The 17,626-nt window shown below is 41.4% G+C and overlaps 1 protein-coding gene across 4 annotated transcripts in view; it reads left to right on the top strand.

Annotated features, from left to right (window-relative positions):
* The window catches only part of LOC114435620 (histone deacetylase 7-like), a 31,483-nt gene that overhangs the window by 10,946 nt on the left and 2,911 nt on the right, over positions 1-17,626 (top strand). For 3 of the 4 annotated variants that reach the window (XM_028405474.1, XM_028405473.1, XM_028405475.1), the window contains 22 exons: positions 2,047-2,231; positions 2,306-2,393; positions 2,782-2,896; positions 3,161-3,240; positions 4,171-4,284; positions 4,501-4,598; positions 4,734-4,823; positions 5,217-5,370; positions 6,015-6,247; positions 6,349-6,591; positions 6,945-7,143; positions 7,235-7,368; positions 7,465-7,585; positions 7,689-7,744; positions 8,713-8,820; positions 9,059-9,114; positions 10,192-10,279; positions 10,841-10,960; positions 13,207-13,304; positions 16,105-16,223; positions 16,392-16,525; positions 16,607-16,691. In XM_028405474.1, the coding sequence (XP_028261275.1) occupies positions 2,100-2,231; positions 2,306-2,393; positions 2,782-2,896; positions 3,161-3,240; positions 4,171-4,284; positions 4,501-4,598; positions 4,734-4,823; positions 5,217-5,370; positions 6,015-6,247; positions 6,349-6,591; positions 6,945-7,143; positions 7,235-7,368; positions 7,465-7,585; positions 7,689-7,744; positions 8,713-8,820; positions 9,059-9,114; positions 10,192-10,279; positions 10,841-10,960; positions 13,207-13,304; positions 16,105-16,223; positions 16,392-16,525; positions 16,607-16,691 (2,665 nt within the window). In that variant the 5' untranslated portion in view covers positions 2,047-2,099. Of the gene's footprint in view, positions 1-1,801; positions 1,868-2,046; positions 2,232-2,305; positions 2,394-2,781; positions 2,897-3,160; positions 3,241-4,170; positions 4,285-4,500; positions 4,599-4,733; positions 4,824-5,216; positions 5,371-6,014; positions 6,248-6,348; positions 6,592-6,944; positions 7,144-7,234; positions 7,369-7,464; positions 7,586-7,688; positions 7,745-8,712; positions 8,821-9,058; positions 9,115-10,191; positions 10,280-10,840; positions 10,961-13,206; positions 13,305-16,104; positions 16,224-16,391; positions 16,526-16,606; positions 16,692-17,626 lie in introns of all 4 variants that reach the window. The other variant, XM_028405472.1, reaches the window with a different exon arrangement.

Genomic DNA, 17,626 nt, shown 5'->3' with positions numbered 1-17,626 from the left:
TATCTGTGTCTCCACCACCGCCGCCCCGTTCCTTTGGTGATCGATTTCCTTCGAAAACACAGACATTCTTCTGGTAATACATACCGCAACGGTACTTCCTGTTGCACCTTTCACTTTTACATTATAGTAAAAACCACCATCTAAAGCTTTAAAAAGACAGAAAACTGCCTCTTCAGTGTTGCACAATGTTCTTTTATACAAAACATGAGACAGCTGAAATATTTCTGTGTCTCTGAGAAGAAGTTTTGTCTGACATGATTTGGCCCTAAGTGAGTTACCTGGCAAGGCAGGATTCCAATGATGCAGAGTCACTATGCAAAGCAAAAAACGTGTAAATTGAAGACAGCATTGTTACAAGAGGCTTTTTTTGTATCATGACCTGTGCAGATATAGCATATATGTGTTATTTTGAACTGTGTACGGGATCATCAAAAGGGAGGCAGTTGGCTAAAACTATCTGAGATTATATTAAACTGTAAGTTGTTGTGATCTTATTAACTCCCCACCTGTTTTTTCATGTCCTGCTATGTCTTAGTCTCACATAACCTGCTGTAATAAGAGCGTGGGAGTGTTTTCTTTTTCAGAGGAATTCTGTCAACTCAAAATACCTTCACGGACATGATTATTTCTCTCTCTGAATGAGTCTTACTGTGGGAATGCGAGCCAAACCACATCTTTAGCTTTTACAGCTGACTATAATTCTAACAACAGTGCAGTTCAGTAGGAGTTGCAGATGGAGGCTTGTTTCATTGCTGAAAGTTAGATTTGAAGTACTGTTTGTAACTTATAGAAAGTGCTCTGTGTTGTATGTGCCCATACACTTTTTTCTTAGAGCTACTCTTATGTCTAATAGTAGGCATTAAAGACCAAAAACTGTTTAGGAAATACACGTGCCTTATCAAAGTAATTAGTTGGATGATTTAATTTTGGATTTGTTGACTGGTTAACTCCCAAAACAATTTAATAATTGCAATGATATTGTTGATATATTGTGATGTGAGAAGCCATGACACTGCAAATGTGTTACAGTCCTGTCCACTAGAGTTAATCTGATTTAACAAGATATTCCAGTAATAAAACGTCCTCTTACAGGAATTATGTGAGTAATGTTGAGTAATTTGGGTTGCAGTCATTTAGGCATACGGTTTCAGTAAATTTCCACATCTTTGGCTCCCTCCCTCTGTCCCTTTACCCCAGAGGGAGCAAGGTGTCTCCTTCCATACACTGTCTGTCTACACTTTTGTATCACTACCGAAACATTCCTCACCACATTTATTGGTTTCATGTGTCAGTCTTATTGACACGTGAAGACAGCGTCAAGTTACCTGTGAGCTTGTATATGCTTTTATTTTTGTTCAAAAAAGCTTAAGGAAAAATCAGGTTAATGTTCCTCACTACCAGGTATTATTAGCTTCTCTTGCCTGCAGTATAGATCCTGACATCAGACACAAAATGCAGAATGCAGGCCACAGTTTTATCATTTGGTGCTGAAAAGTAAGTTTCCCTTTTATATTTACAGTGGCCTTTGAATCACGTTTTCACTCCTCTGCACCTGTAAAACAACATCTGTCTTTCATTAGGACTGAACTTCAGTTCTCTCACTTTTGCTAAATTTAGGGTTTTATTTCTTTCATTTTCTGGAAGGCCGATGACAGATTGATGTGTTTGACCCAAATGCCTTAACCACACAAAGTTAAAATCCAGTTCAGCACCCTGCTTCTTTGATTATTTCTTTCTCTCTTTTTGCACCTCTACCCCCAACATATTCAAAAACCTCTCTTCTTTGCTTTCCTGAATGCAGTGTTGGATAATGGCCAGTTCACTTGAGGCAGAAAGACTTGAATGAAATGAAATATGACTAGCAAAGGTTGGCATTCAGTCATAAACTTGTGCTAAGTAAACTAGGTGCACTCTTTATCATACAGTAAGTGACTGTGTTTTTGCATTTTCTGGTAAGGACATACTTCATTGGGTGTGCTTTGATTTTCTATAGGAGTACTCGTATTAACAAACTGCCATTATGTTTTTCTCTCACTCCTTCTGTAGTGGATGTGATCCTCGGCAATCAAGTGTCATTACCTTTTGGTGGAAAGCAGCCCATGGACCTCAGTGTGACCCACAGGTTGTTACATCCAGGCCCAGATCCGGCCATGCTTGCCCCTTGTCCTCCTATCTTCCTGGGGCCCCTCACTGCTCAACATTGCTCCCAGTTTTCCCAGCAGCACTTGCAGGTGAGGCCAAACGGAGTAGTCTTTTTGTATGCTTTGTGTACAAATTAGTTGTATTAATGTTTCTTTTTCTCCAGTATAACATTGTACAAATGCAAAGAGAGATGGAAGAGGAGAAACGAGAAGAGCTAGATCAGCTGACACGAAAGAGTAAAAATGAGCAGAGTGAGTCCGAGTATTGTTTTTCTTCATACTGTCATGTGTTTTTGTAAGTTGTTGCTGTGCTGTTCAACTGAGTCATAGCACACTGTATGTTTCATTAAAACGGGGGGACTTCCAAGAATGCTGTGATGTATTTAAAGATTCCAAGGAAATTCAAACTCATATTAAAACCAAGTCAAATGGAAACAATTTACACTGTATTTATTTTTACCATGTCGAGGAAATGAAGAATGCAAAGAGACAAGGGATTCTTAGCAGCTTTAAAATACCAAGCACCACTATAAAGAGGATCTTTCCCTTTTCCTCATTGTTTTATGCTGCATGATGCATATCATTGTCTTTTCATGACATGACCTCATGACCTTTTGAAGCATATTGAATTGTTTGGTAGGTGCTGTAGCCAGTCCCCTGGTGAGGCAGAAACTGCGGAAGCATATAATGATGAAGACCCAGCCTACTCATGATAAGGTCACTCACAACCACAGCAACCCTGCTTCAGGATATGGGTAAAAAAAATCATTGATTTATAAAAGCAGAACTGTTCACACAGCACATGACTTTTTATTTATGAAATCTCTTCAGAAATCCACAACCATATTGAAATTGAGTTGAAGAGGAAGAGAAATTAGTCCTCTTGATTTTTGTTGTGCTCTTGTTAAGTTTTCTCCTTTTTAGTGCCTTTATTAGAAGTGTAATTTTAAATTACTATTACTATTTTTATTTGAACCTATGACTGAATCAGTCTGTCTAATATTGTTTTGGTTGCCAAGGCTACTTGCTTCTGACATGTCCTCGAAGTCCCAGCCTACACCCTGTGACCAGCGAAAAGACCTCGCCCTGCGGAGGACAGGTGAGACGCCTGTTTGTGTGTATGTGATTGGGGTTCCCACCCTGATATAGTGGTGAAGGTTACTGGTGATTTTCCACTTAAGGTCTGTTCTGTTGTGATGTGGTCTGTGTAATCTGAGTTGGACTAAAAGTCATTTTACTGCATAGGTCAGTGGGGTATTTTGTTGAGTGTGATACTTTTCAGTGTCTCAACAAACTGTCATTATGTTACATATTCTAGACTGAAGCATGAGAACTAAGGGAAAGAATGAACATACACAGGAGTGCCCTTTGCATTGAAAAAGTGATTGAAAAAGTGAAACTCATTAGGCATCAGGCCTGCAGGGACAGAGAGACACTGAACAGCCATAAAAAAACAACAGCAATTGTGAGACACAAAAAAACAAAACTGTTATATAACTATAACTCAGGTATGTGTAAAATGAACTGCGTGAGAGTCTGGGGCAGGTCTGCCTTACTGGGTGAATGAGAGTAGGAGTGGTTCCGCCTTCCTGTACATTTCTGCAAGTACACTAACCATTCAAAAATGCCAGTATTTATTTGCATTGCCCCAGAGCCATGGGTCCACACACACACACACCCTCTAGTGCTTTTGTTGGCTTGGCGACAAAACAAATTTGTCTTTTATCTGCTCTGAGTGAGCCACTGATTGATTACCTTGTTTGGGTTTATTGGAGTCTGACCAATATATATTGTACATGGAGTTTCTTTATGTTTTGAAGCAGTGCTGAGGAATGTGTTCGTTCAGATTGCTTTAACATGGATGTGTTATGGAAATTATATTATGTGCTTTCTCACAGACAGAGCAGATGTGTAATACAGTATAAAGCTGTAGAGATATTGTTCCTTTTTATGAGCTCTTAACCACAGCTATGTCTTTTTCTTTGTATGTATATATCTTCTTTATATATGTATTTGTGTGTGTGTGTAGTCTCTGAGCCAACTTTGAAGCTGAAGTTGAAGAAACTCATCGTCACAAGGCCAAACCCGCTGCAGCGTAAGGGCAGCGCCCCTCCTGCTGTTAAGCACAGGACAGAAACTCTGGGTATTTACATTTTAGCTTCATTACTTTTTTCTATGCTTCTGTTTTAATTTTAATCTACTTCAGTGTGCTATTTTAATGCCAGCGTTCTTTCTAACACAGGGCACTTAAAAGATTTTTACAGTTACTGTTTGTTTAATTTTCTATTGTCTTATGTGTCACTCACTGTTCTGATAATGTTTGGTTCATATAAAGATGTCACTCCATTCTGTTTCCCAGACTCCTCTCCTAGCAGCAGCAGCAACCCAGCATCAGGATGCAGCTCACCAAATGACAGTCTCCATTCAGATAATGGATCCCTACCATTAGCTCACGAGGTGAGCCTCTTTATAATATTTTGAACGCAGCAATTTACCAGGTATTCCTGACAGGCTTTAGAGGGACGTGGGTTCAGTGTTCACTTTAAGTGCACTACCACTGTGTGAGAGTTATGCATCTGTGTTTAATTACAGAGGTTGCTGCTGAGAGATTCTAAGTTAGCCCATTTCTTACATCCCAACCCCACTGCAATGCCCAACATCACTGCTGGGCTGCCTGCACAGGTGAGCAACATCATTTAGGACCAATATTTAGAACAATGATGTTTTATACGACAACAAAAACTGCAAATGAGTTCCTCAATAATGATTCACTTTAAAAGATACAGCTCACAGATAAACATTCATGCTATGAATTGAAGTGTACTGTGAATGTCTAAAATAGAGCCTGCACATTTGAACACTTATAGAGCCATGTGGCTTTCACTTCCCTTTTTAATTTCTATGATGCTTTGATATCTGGTGAATCAGTATTAATATTTACTCCCATGTACATCTCTGTACTGTGACAATAGGTCCTCTTCCTACTAAATTTGTGTTCCCAATTTAGCTCATTCATGTAGAGCTTCCTTAATTTCCATGATTACCTGTGATCTTCTCCCTCCTTTCTCCATTCAGGCTGACTTACAACTAGCAAGACCCTTGGCAGTGTCTGCTCTCCCTCAGGTCTACCTGCCTCTGAAAGGAAGCAGCTCAGCCTTGGCTCAGCACCTCCAACCTGTGTTAATACTGGAACCGCATACCGGGCTGGTGCACTCCCAGTTTGTCTCTCGTAAGTTGTGTAACTCTAAATGTTTTACTACAGAAGCAAGAAAATGTGCACATGTAGTGTTCTACATAGATGTGCAAGTGACCACACAAAGTAACCTGTATATTTATTTTAATAGACCTAACATTAGTTGTCATAAAGTGCTAGTTTATTGTGTTTCCTGTCCCTAAGACTTACTTACATCTCTTCACTGCAAAAGAGACATGGTTTAGTGAAAAATGACAACTGTCATTAAAATAAAATAAATAAAATTTCTTTGTTTAATTTTTGTCCTGCCAACAATACTTCATTTAACAAGTGCTAATACTGACATTACTGATGGCCCACCGTCATTTAAATAACTCAATCAGTCAAAAATATCTGTGGCTATTCATTTGAAATCGGAAGGAAGTTAGGAAGATTAATGTTCAGTCTGTGATGTGCTGCATTTCTTTCCCTGGAACAATATAAAACACACTGTAGCGCCCTCTACTGAGCTTTTAACAGTGATGCAGTTTCACTAAGGTACATGTGCAAGAAACACTAAATGTTGTAATTATATTTCAACAGTAAAATGTGTTTTCCTATTATGAAGATAAAATACAGCCATATGCCATTTTTTTATTCTGTGCACCTTGGCCAGTTTTGTTGTTGTTTTCTCTCTTTAGTTCATGGTTTGAGCTCCCTTCCACTGCAGCAGCAACAGCAGCCTCAGCTGACTTCCCACTCCAGAAGAGAAGGCATAGCTTTTCCGTCCCACAAACCTTTGGAGCGCACTCGCTCAGAGCCGCCACCCTACAGCCACTCACCACAGCTCCTGCTTACCAGCCATCACCAAATGTCGCAGCAGTACCACAAGAGTGGGCTGGAAAGGTTTAAACAGAATTCCTACCCGGCCAAGGTGAGCAGAGGCAGGCACTGAAAGTAAAATGATTTTTAATGAGTTGTTATAACAATATTGAGATAGTACTGGCAACTTGTAAAACTTTTTTCTCATATTAGCTTACCAGCAGGTCCATTGAGAAGCCTCGTCTGACACAGATTCCCTCAGAGGACATGGACCTGGAAGAGATTGGATCAGGATCAGGTTCAGGGTCAGGATCTGTATGTGGCTCAGAACCAGGCTCAGTGTGTGAGGAAAGCTACCACAGGAGACAGAGCACAGCCAGCACAGACTCTGTTTATGACACAGAGTCCACAACTTCATCCCGGGAGAGCTTGATTGAGTCCCATTCTCTCAGAGAGGTACTAGATGCAATATACTTTATGCTAACACAAGGTGGATAGTGTGTTTATGTACATGAATGCAATTCATATTTTTTCCATAGGGAGGCACTGTTGTTCTATTTGTATAAGGAGTGAGAGTCAATGATGCAGGATGCTGGGCAACAGGGACTTTTCTTTATCAGTTGCTTGTTCAAAATAAGCAGAATTAAATTGACCAAATAATGAGTAGCTGCAGTGTGCTAGTGATAGGCACTGGGCTCCCACAGTTAGCATGTGGAGGTTTACTCCAGGTCCTTTTAAAGGTGTGCTTCTGCTGTTACTGTATCCATATTTTTACATTTTCATCTCTTCACCTGTTCTGGGAAATACAGCGACAGGTGGTTGTCAGACCTGGACTCCAGCTGGATCCCCAGATTGTGCCTGCCCTTATTTGGCCTCACCAGCCTCTGTTTCGGACACAGTCCTCTCCAGCCTCCACCTCCACGCCTCCTTCTTCACATCCACCCACCTCTATACCTTCCTTGTCACTGTCCAGCCCTGCTGCAGAAACCCAACTGCGCTTCACCACAGGTGAGTAATAAACCAGGAATATATTTTCAACAATTTTGCGACAATATTAAAGAGATGAAAAAAATCAGATAATGTGTGTTTGTCTGTCTAGGTCTGGTATATGATGCTCAGATGCAGAAACACCAGTGTACCTGTGGAGACAACAGCCGCCATCCTGAGCATGCAGGAAGAGTCCAGAGCATCTGGTCTAGATTGCTTGAAAGAGGACTGAGAAACCAATGTGAGGTATGTTCCACACACGCTACACTACACTGGCAAATGCATACCTCATAAGAATTGCAGCATGCTCATGTATAAATATGTTTGTGTGTGTGTTTGTAGCGTATCCGCAGTAGAAAGGCCACTCTAGAAGAGCTGCAGTCTGTTCATTCAGAAAAACATGTGCTTTTGTTCGGCACCAACCCTCTCAACCGCCTTAAGCTGGACAACCGCAAGCTCGCTGGTAAGGTCAATGAGGATCCATAATGAACACGCAATGATAGAACTATAAGAATGCTGATAATATTCATTCATGACTGTTAAATGCCATACATTGTCCCCTGCAGGAATCTTATCACAATTGTCTCGCATCATTATGATGTTGCCATGTGGAGGAGTTGGGGTGAGCCCATATGTACACATACACATGCACACACACATCTCAGACCTCTTTAAAATACAAGTCATGTGGGAATTTTTCCACTTATCTAATTGCTTTGCTGAACAGCAAACATTACATGGCTGATTATACCTCATTACACAATTAAGCTAATAATCCTACAAATTGCTAATGCTATTGTTTTTGGCTAAGATATCTTTGAAACCTCAGAAATCAAGACTGTACAAAGGTGAGATGTTGGAGAACGAGAGAAAGAAGAGGGAAAGAAATACATAAAGAGTATAACAGAGGATGTTTAGAGGGAGTAGGCATGGGGAAATGGATTGGAGATACAGGAAAGGGAAAATAAGAATACAAAAACAAAAGTGGAAGACCAGGATTGATGAGAGGAGAAATGAAGTGGATAAAAAGATATTTTTCCACTGATTTCTCCTCTGATGGCGAAACGCAGATAATAATGCCCATAGGCACCGAAACAGAGGAGAAGGGATGAGGAAAGGCTGAAGGGGGCTGGGTGTCAGTTGATAAGAGGACTGATCTGCCTGGATTTCCGGCCTTTGGCTGCTCTAGTGAAGAGGGGTGATTGGAACAAGATGGCAAAGTCTGTGATAAAAGAAATTCCTCTGATTTCATTGTTCCACTGCAGTACAAAACTGCAAAACATCACCAGAGAGTAGTTTAGTAACATCAGAGTAACAGAAAAACAAGATCAGGTTTGTAGTGAGAATAAATGCAATAAAAAGAAAGAGTGTAAAAAAAATCACTATCACAGGTTTTTCCAAAATGCAGTCAGGTCATGCAGAAGTAAATTCTAAAAAGTGACAAACCTGCTGTAAGAAAATTCTGAGAATCGGTAGGACGACTTTAAGGCTTCAGTTAAAAGTTGTTCACTGTAAAGAATAAAACAAGCAACCACCTCTGAGGAGTGATTTTATATTTTATTGATATCCATGTTTTTCCCTTCTCAACAGGTAGACATTGATACAATCTGGAATGAACATCACACATCTGCAGCTTCACGTATCGCTGCAGGGTGCGTCACTGACCTGGCTCTGAAGGTGGCCCAGGGAGAGCTGAAGGTGTGTCTTTGTAACCAGATGCCTTATCATCTCTGTCATGTGTATTTGATAAGAATTTCAAAGCTGCAGTTGTGTGTCAAACACCATACTGTGTGTTTCAACAATTCATCAGCTATTGTCTATAATGTTAAATGGATCTATAACAAGGCAAAGACGTGAACCTTTCTAAACTGTAACATCTGGGGATATGGTGTTATAAAAGTGGCAAGGTGTTAAAGTTTTTTATGTCTTTTCACAGAATGGCTTTGCAGTGGTGAGGCCCCCTGGACACCATGCAAACCATTCCTCCCCTCTGTAAGTACAGCAACACACACACAGAGGAGGAGGAGGCCAGGAGGCCTGCATAGTGTTTAAAAGGATTTATTACCGATCAGCTATACTTCTGAGTGAGAGAGAGAGGGAGAAACAGAGAGCTTATGTCTCTCTGTCCTAATGTATGTGTGTGTCTGAGTTTGTGTGATGTGTACTACCTGCCTTATGCCCAAGGCAAACAACCTCCTCCACTGAATTTCTTTTAAGGCTTTCAAGACACAAAGCAAAGCACCTCAAAAGAGCTGTGCATGCGCATGCACTGTACATATGTGTGTTTATGTGGGTGTGCATATTTGTGTGCATGAATTTGTGTCAGTCTTTGATAGGAGGCATTAGCCAAGTAACCACATTCAGCTGGGACCGCATGTGTGTGCTCAGCAGTGCTTGTCACTGGTTATTTATGGGAGGATAATGACTTTTCTTGATGAGCAAAGTTTGGACAGAATATAATATATACCGTTCACACACAAATGCACTCGCACTTTACGACCCGTGCTGACACCATCACTTCCAACATTCCTTCATTGTTTTTCATACATCAACTTTTTTTGCATACCTTTATTGTAGACGGTGGGTGTTGGGGGAACTGGTGTGAGTTCATTTCTCTGAAATCATCTCACATATCCTGCCAGCAATCCTCACTGTGTTATCATTTGGAATGTGGACTGGATTTTATGATAAGCATAGTTTTCTGTTTGTCACAAAATGTGTGGGTTCTGCATTTCTCAGAGTGCAGGGCTCTGCATATTATTCTAATATGAAAAGCCATTTACAGTAAATGTGTCAGCAAAGCAAGATGAAATACAAAGAACTTGAAATGAAACATCCACATTTATAGATATTTGAAGTATACGCTAACGTAGCAGGAAATTTTCTTCTGTGACTTGTATGTTGGAGTCAGTGCTATGACATTGACGGCCTGCACTGAATAGCCACCACATAGTGCCAGACAACCGAAGACATGTCTTAGAGGTTCCTAAGGTTCATACGGTAATACTGATTTGCCAAAGATGTCCTAACAAACACATATGGCTGACATTCTTGTCTGTTTGTCCACAGGGGCTTCTGTTTCTTCAACTCCGTGGCCATCGCTGCCAAGCAACTCCAACACAAACTGAACGTCAGCAAGATCCTCATCGTGGACTGGGTGAGGAACCTACGTATAACCAGTGTTGCCAGTCTCCACATGGACAGAAATAAACAGAGAAAAACTGCAAATACACAGGCACACAAATGTAATGTTTGTACAAACAAACTCCCAGATGCAGCACAGCCCTGTACAGTAGCACTTCTATTTATCATTTTCTTCATTAGACAGTCTTATCTCTGGTAGCCACGTGTGAGCTGAACTGTCACATATGCTTGGTGTACACGCAATCACATGTACACACATACACACACACTTACTGTATTTTTGCACATATTGATCTATTGAGGTGTCATCTTGGTTCATTGTGTCCATGTGTTTGTGTGTGTGCGCGCGCCTGCTTGAATAAAATGAATTTGGTGTTGACAAAGTAAAGATGTGCAGGTGTCACAGGGCCCGCTCCCTGCATTTTGGATCATGTGCTCAGCTTGTGCTTAAAAGATGCAGATTGTGTTTTCAATCATGTAGATTATTAACAAGTCCAATTAGGTTTTGACAATGTGTGACATACCTGCATTAGTCCTTGAAAACTTCCTTACCTCTCTTTTAATCCTTGTCCAGGATGTGCACCATGGCAACGGCACCCAGGAGGCCTTCTATAACGATCCAAGTGTTCTGTATATCTCTCTACATCGCTATGATGATGGCAACTTTTTCCCTGGTAGCGGACATCCAACTGAGGTATGTACTGAACAGTCCTCCCCAGCATTACTGTGTTTTTTGCTTTTGTTTGTGTTGTCAAGGAGACATGTGTGTCTTTGCATGCACCTAGATTCCTGTGAATACAATAGCGTAAGAATAAAACAAGAGAGACTGCTACACTCACAGTAGAGTGTAGTGTCTCTTAAAAGAGTAAATGGATATCGATCAACTATTGCTTGATACTAATTAGATTGCCTAAGTCACAACAATACAACCTGTGTCTTATAAAGATGGATATCTTGGCACAGAAGTATTTGGTGATCGGGTGATTCCATTGGGACATTAGGGAGCTCAAGAGCCTTGTTTTTAGCATTTACTTGTCAAAACAGGAAGAATAATTGTAACAGTAAATCAAGGAATGATCTAAATTATTTAATGCTGCAATTATGACCCCAGACTTTTATGATTGCAGTATGCACCACACAGGGAAACACAGGACAGGTGACCTCTAAGAGTAACATTTCTGACCAGTTAAACCTGTTACAGCTACTCATCTTGTAATGTCAACAGTGTAACCCTGTAATTTTAACTGATGACAGAATATATCTGAATCTGTTTTTTGAGTGTTTGCTGTAGGTTTACTTGTACTTTATTTAAGAAACTCCAGGACTTCGGTCTTCCAAATTTCACAACAGGATGTGTAGAGTTGAGTTGCATGCCTATGTTTGCGTACAGGAAATGAAGATGCCTATGAATTCTGCCTGTGGTCTTACCAGAAACCAAGTGTGATGACTATCCCTAGTCAAAAGAACTGACCCCAACCCACGCTGGCATCCACCACCCATTCAATCCCCCACAATCCCTCCTCTTGTTCTCCCATCCTCCCCCACAATAATGACAATAAAATAGTCAATGTTTTCCCATAAAATCCGCTGATGAGGGACGGTACATAAAACGCTCTGCTGGCTTGGATGTGGCTTTGCCTTAAGTGGCCTCTCAACCTCTGTTGAGCAGTGTGGTAAACCTCTGGAGTCTTGCTGTCCCCCGTGTAGGTATATAACACACCATGGGGTCGGGGTGTGATCTCATAGCCATAACACAGAGTACCGAGTACCTCACAGAAACCAGCAAAGGCCTAATCCAGACCATCGACTGTTGAAACATGAAAGAGAGAAAGAGGACAGAGAGGAGTGCAAGACTTGGAGCAATAGCTCCAACACATTGTATGTGTGTGTGTAGAGCTCTGTGTATGTTTGTGTCTGTGTGCATGTGTGTGTGCGCGGGTACATTACCAGTTGGCAGAGGACAGGAGGCCTCATGTGTTTTTCGTTTGCCCTGTGAACATCCCGTCCACTGAGAGAAGAATGGAGACAGACGCTCTGCGATGCTCATCAGCATTCTTTCTCTTTCAAGCATCCTATCACACCCATGCACACACACACACAAAGGAAATTACCACACGCTGTTGCCAAGAGTGTGTCAATCAGCCTCCTCAATCTCCCCTCAAACTGACACATTGACTGATGGTGAAGGGCTTAGAGAACAGCTAAATGGCTGCTAGCAGGACTACAAAGGGAGACACAGGAATCCTTGAACCTCCTTTCCAAGACCGGGGAGTTCACTCTGCCCCAAAAATGTGAAGACAAACAGGGAGGAGATCCATCGGCTCGGCCTGGCATTTTGGACTGCTTGTCAATCCTAAAGCAGCTAAAAAAATCTACTAAAATCATTCACAAACTGTGAAATGATCAGTGGAGTAGCATGTGTATATGTTTTATTTGACATGGTAAAAAGTCATTCCAATTATATATATTTCAGTACACTTTATGACACAGTGTGTTATTATTATAAATTGTTTTTTTATATATCAGGCATGAGATGCCAAATGAAAAAATACTTCCAGTATAGCTGCAGCCTAAAGCTTGGGAACCATAAACGAGTGTAACTCTGTTGTGGTCCAGAGTGATTTATAAGACCATTTGACAAATTGTATCAAAATCAAAATGGAGGGACAGGGGTGCTGAATTAACAGCCATCCGTCTTTCATTTAGGAGTCATAATCACTCCCTGGTGTTGCCTTAAAGAGATGCAGCCACTTTCCCTGAGTTGCTGCAATGCAAAGTTTTGCAACAGCGGCACAGATTTTGTGAACATTTGACACAAATCTATCATTGTCACACAGTTTCTCAACTTTCACTGGGACCTATTAACTTTCTTGACATTCACAGAGGCTCTTTCTCTTACCTACCCTCTCTCCCTCTCTCTTACACTCTGCCCCTATTCAGGTGGGTGCAGATGCAGGTGTGGGCTTCAATGTGAACGTGGGATGGACAGGAGGTTTGAACCCCCCAATGGGTGATGCAGAGTACCTGGCTGCATTCAGGTAAACAGTGTCCTGAAGTTATTTTCAATTAGCCACTATATAATCCTTTCACTACTGAGGTGCTCAGTTGTTCTCTGAATGTAAAATAGAAGGTCCTTGTTGATACATCAAGGCCAGAACATAACTTATATTTGATACACAGAAGTGTCAATTTAGTGTTAAAATAGTTAACCTTAAAATAGGCCTTCCTCCTCTGAGATCATATATTATATTGGTAGTTTATCTGTCAGGTAAATCACACCTATATTGTGTGTTGGCTTTAAGGGTTTCTTTTTCGATGCATTAAATAGTCAGTGTTAATTCCTAAGCACACATACGTCCTGCTTTATGTCAGTGGTCATATTAACCAGCAACAGTGAACACAGCAGCTGTGCCTGCAGCTCAGGAGCACATGCCAATACTTTGCCATTCAGTATTATCAGTTCTCTATGCACACAGCCCCAGTACAGAAGCTGATCAGTCCCAGGTCTACAACACAGGTGAAGCACAGTCAGTTTAAATCACAGTCACACAGATACACATGCTGCGGATGTACACCAGTGTGTATGAAATGGAAAACGAGATAAACACAAAGCATCAATGTGTTACCCAGATGCACCTTTGCTCTCGCCACTCTTTTCGTTTCACTCAGGCTATTTTTCCTGAATGAATATGGTTCAGTTCTGCATTACACTGTAATGAACTCAGAATGTTTCTGTCAGCAACACTGGCTCACCACCAGATGATTAAACAGTATGTGAGCTCTACACGGTGCCGCATGCAGCAGACGCAGTGGGTGGGCTCCTTGTCAAAGGAAAGATGCTAATGAGCTAACCCATACTGGTAAAATCCATAGAGCCAGTAGGCAAGCTCGGAAACACTAAGTCCAGTGTTTACTGGAGCCCTGGATGCTAATTAAGAAACAACTGGTCCTTTCCTGAGCAGGCGTCTGGTTTTGGTATTTTTCATCCAATTTAGGAAATGGCAAGTGTTTTCATGTGTAAAACTTCCTTACTTAACCGCAGTGTAGTACTGTACTGTATTGTGTATTAACCATAGAAACTTATATCGGATTAAAGGCTCTGTAGAGAAGGAGTGTCCTGGTGGTCCAGTGGTTTTAGGTACATACTATGCAGCTGTGATGTCCAAGATACAAATCTGTCAAAAACTGCTTGTGTCATGTGACATCACAGTGGGACCAAAATGCTTCATTGTTCCTGGTTTGGTTAGAGTTAGATGCAGGGCAGAGGTGAGGAACAAAAAAAGAAAAAAAACATACACTATTTTTTTTCGGTGCTACCACTCGGAACTGACTAGTGTGAGTAAATACATAACGCACCATCGGACAAAATTTAATGCATCGTGAATTTATATTTATGTAATTAAGTCTGTGTAGCCTGGTGCCAGCTCTGTAACTCAATTTAAATCCATGATTTAGATGACAGCGTGTTCCAGACTCGGTGAGTTTCTCTTTGGGATGGAACAGAAAACTAGCCAGAGTGCGGTGGTTGATGATGTGTGTCTCAGCTTTTGGGTGTGTATTTGTGACAGGGGAAATATTGTGGTTGAGAGCGGCGGTGGGACTGGTGAGTACAATCAAGACAGAGCTCAGCTGCATTGAGACCGAGTGCTATGACGTAGTGTGTCTATGTGTGGAGGATTACTAAAGTGGTCAGAATCTAAGGTCAGTCTAATCACTAGTAGCGCAGCATACACGTAGCTCCCAGTGTCAAAGAAAGAGCATGTGTTTGCATGGCATGTATGTGAGGGGCACTCGTTTTCTTGTGCATTTCCAAGTGGCTACTGACGAATGATGAACTTTAGAGGAGGGGAGAATACAGCACAGAACAGAGGAGAATAAGTGGGGGGTGCATTGTTAGGGAATCCAAAGGCGGCGTAATTAGGCCCAATGGATCCCAGATGGCTGGCTGTCAGTGACGTGAGAAGAGGGACGAGCTCCTAATAGGAACCAGACGCACACAAACGCCTTTGAACTGCCGCTGAGAGAGAGAGGGAGAGAGGGAGTGAGAGAGAATCAAACGCGGCATGGGCTGTGCGTTCTTGCTAAATAACTGGCAGCGGGAGGCAAGAGGAAGTAAGGAGGAGAGCATAGAAGCAGGGAAAGTGGTCCCCCTGTGCAGGGTATGCAGTATGTGGATCTCTCAGTCCACATACGCCACGGGTCTTATTATGTTTATGTTAATGTCACTCACTTTTTTTAGTTTGTCATCCTTCTAAGGCTGAGTCTTTGCTCTCTGTAAATATATATATTATATATAAATATATATATATCCACTAGGAGTTTGCAAAGCACTGCTGCTTCTTTTTTTCAGCAAGGTTCTGCTTCACATTTTAACAGTTGCACACATTCACACCTGGGAGCTGCCCCACCCTCAGTGCTGGCTGCTCACCAGGAGCAGATCAAGAACACAGATCAAGCACTTGGAGCAGCGCCTTTGATAATTTCTCTTTTCATAATTTTCAAATACAGGGAGTTTATGATTAAGTAAACGTTTGCAGTTATTAATCCAGAAAAAAAATGTTCCAATCATCTCAGCTGCATTCTTTATTTTGCAGTCGACTAAAATTGTGTTCACTGCAGTAATTAATCTTTTTCACCCTGCTCTGATGTTAATTTGTTCACACAATGACTTCCCTTCTCACATTATTATGCTCTATTCACTCTTCCCAGTTCTCTCACAAATCATGAACACCTGTTCAAAACACGACTGCTATCTAATTCCAGCCAGGCTACAGGGATGAATGAGTGTAACGTAACAGACAGTATGGGGTTTACAGTGTTTCTGCTCCTCGTCCACAGAGCTGTGGTGATGCCAATCGCCCACGAGTTTTCTCCTGATGTGGTGCTGGTGTCAGCTGGGTTTGATGCTGTTGAAGGACATTCGTCATCACTGGGAGGCTACAGGGTAACAGCCAAGTGTAAGGATCCACCAGCCTCTCATTCACCTTTACACACTCTTTTCACTGTCACTGTTTTGTTCAAGACAGCTTATTTGAATAATTCCTCTGCTGTTGTGCGTTGTTGTCCTTATAAGTATATAGTGTGTTAAGTGAGTGCAAGTGATACATAGTTTTGTTCTCCATCAGGTTTTGGCTTCTTGACCCGTCAGCTGATGTCACTAGCCGGTGGTCGGGTGGTCCTGGCTCTGGAGGGTGGGCACGACCTTAAAGCTATCTGCGATGCCTCCGAAGCCTGTGTCAGCGCTTTGTTGGGCATGGAGGTGAGATTTGCATTAGCATATTCATACAGAGACAGCCTGTATGATCAACCCTCTGACTGCTGAGTGTGTGATGTGTTACAGGTGGAGCCTCTGTCCCAGTCCGTGTTGGACCAGAAGCCTTGTGATAATGCAGTGCTTTCCCTACAGAAAGTCATCCAGGTTCAGGGTGAGTATAAAACCCAGTATGCAGTGTCGATCACCAACAATCTTTTGACACTAAATTAGCATGCATATATAGCCCTGTTTATACACAGATAAAACTCCTCTCCTATTCATAGCAGATGGATCATATTTCTCCTTTTCTGTTGTGGCACATTTGACATCATGAACACACTGCTTAAAAAAGACTCCTGTACTGTAACTTGCATGCATGGGGGCCAGTGATGATGTTTGAGCATTCATTTTATTTTCATCTTTTACTGCAGTCATGAATGACCCATGTGTGAGACAGATGGAATTTATGGCAAAGGCAATTTACAGATGGAGGTGCACCAGAAAAGGGACAAAAATCTTATTTAGCCATGTTTACATCGGTGCTGATTAAAGCTGGAATTAATTCTAAGTATACAGAAGTGAATGCCTATTGTGCCCTTTCCCACTGCAGTCAAAAGCCAGATGTTGGATTATTTGTGTTGTCCGATTTTTGTCTAGAGGTAATTCGTATAAGAACTAATTAAATAACCATTAGCGTACTGAATGGATTGTCTATGTTGCTGTTATTTTGCAAATGATAGAAATATTGAAAACCTGGCAAGTTTTAATGGCTTTTACTTTATTTCTTCCCTTCTTACAGTTGTTGCCATCTTTCTTTATGTCTGTACCTCTGATGCCTTCACTGAATCACTCTGTCTGTGGTGGTTATTCTGTTTCAGTGGGCGAGACTACAATATAGTTACTCATTACAGTTACAACTATTTTTTCATTTGTCAGTTGTCAAGTCACTTTTGGTCCACTTTTGTGATTTGACACCTCCATCAGTTAAAATGAACAGAAACGATTGTCCTATCTCTTTCTTGGAACTGGCCACACGCCATCTTTGCATTTCAGTTCTCTATACGTTTAGCATTCTCCTCCTTCATTGCTCCTGCCTTCTGACCACCT

The sequence above is a fragment of the Parambassis ranga genome, chromosome 5 (assembly GCF_900634625.1).
Source record: "Parambassis ranga chromosome 5, fParRan2.1, whole genome shotgun sequence".
Lineage (NCBI taxonomy): Eukaryota > Metazoa > Chordata > Actinopteri > Ambassidae > Parambassis > Parambassis ranga.
Note: the sequence above shows the minus strand (reverse complement) of the source record. Positions and strands in the feature narration are given on the sequence as shown.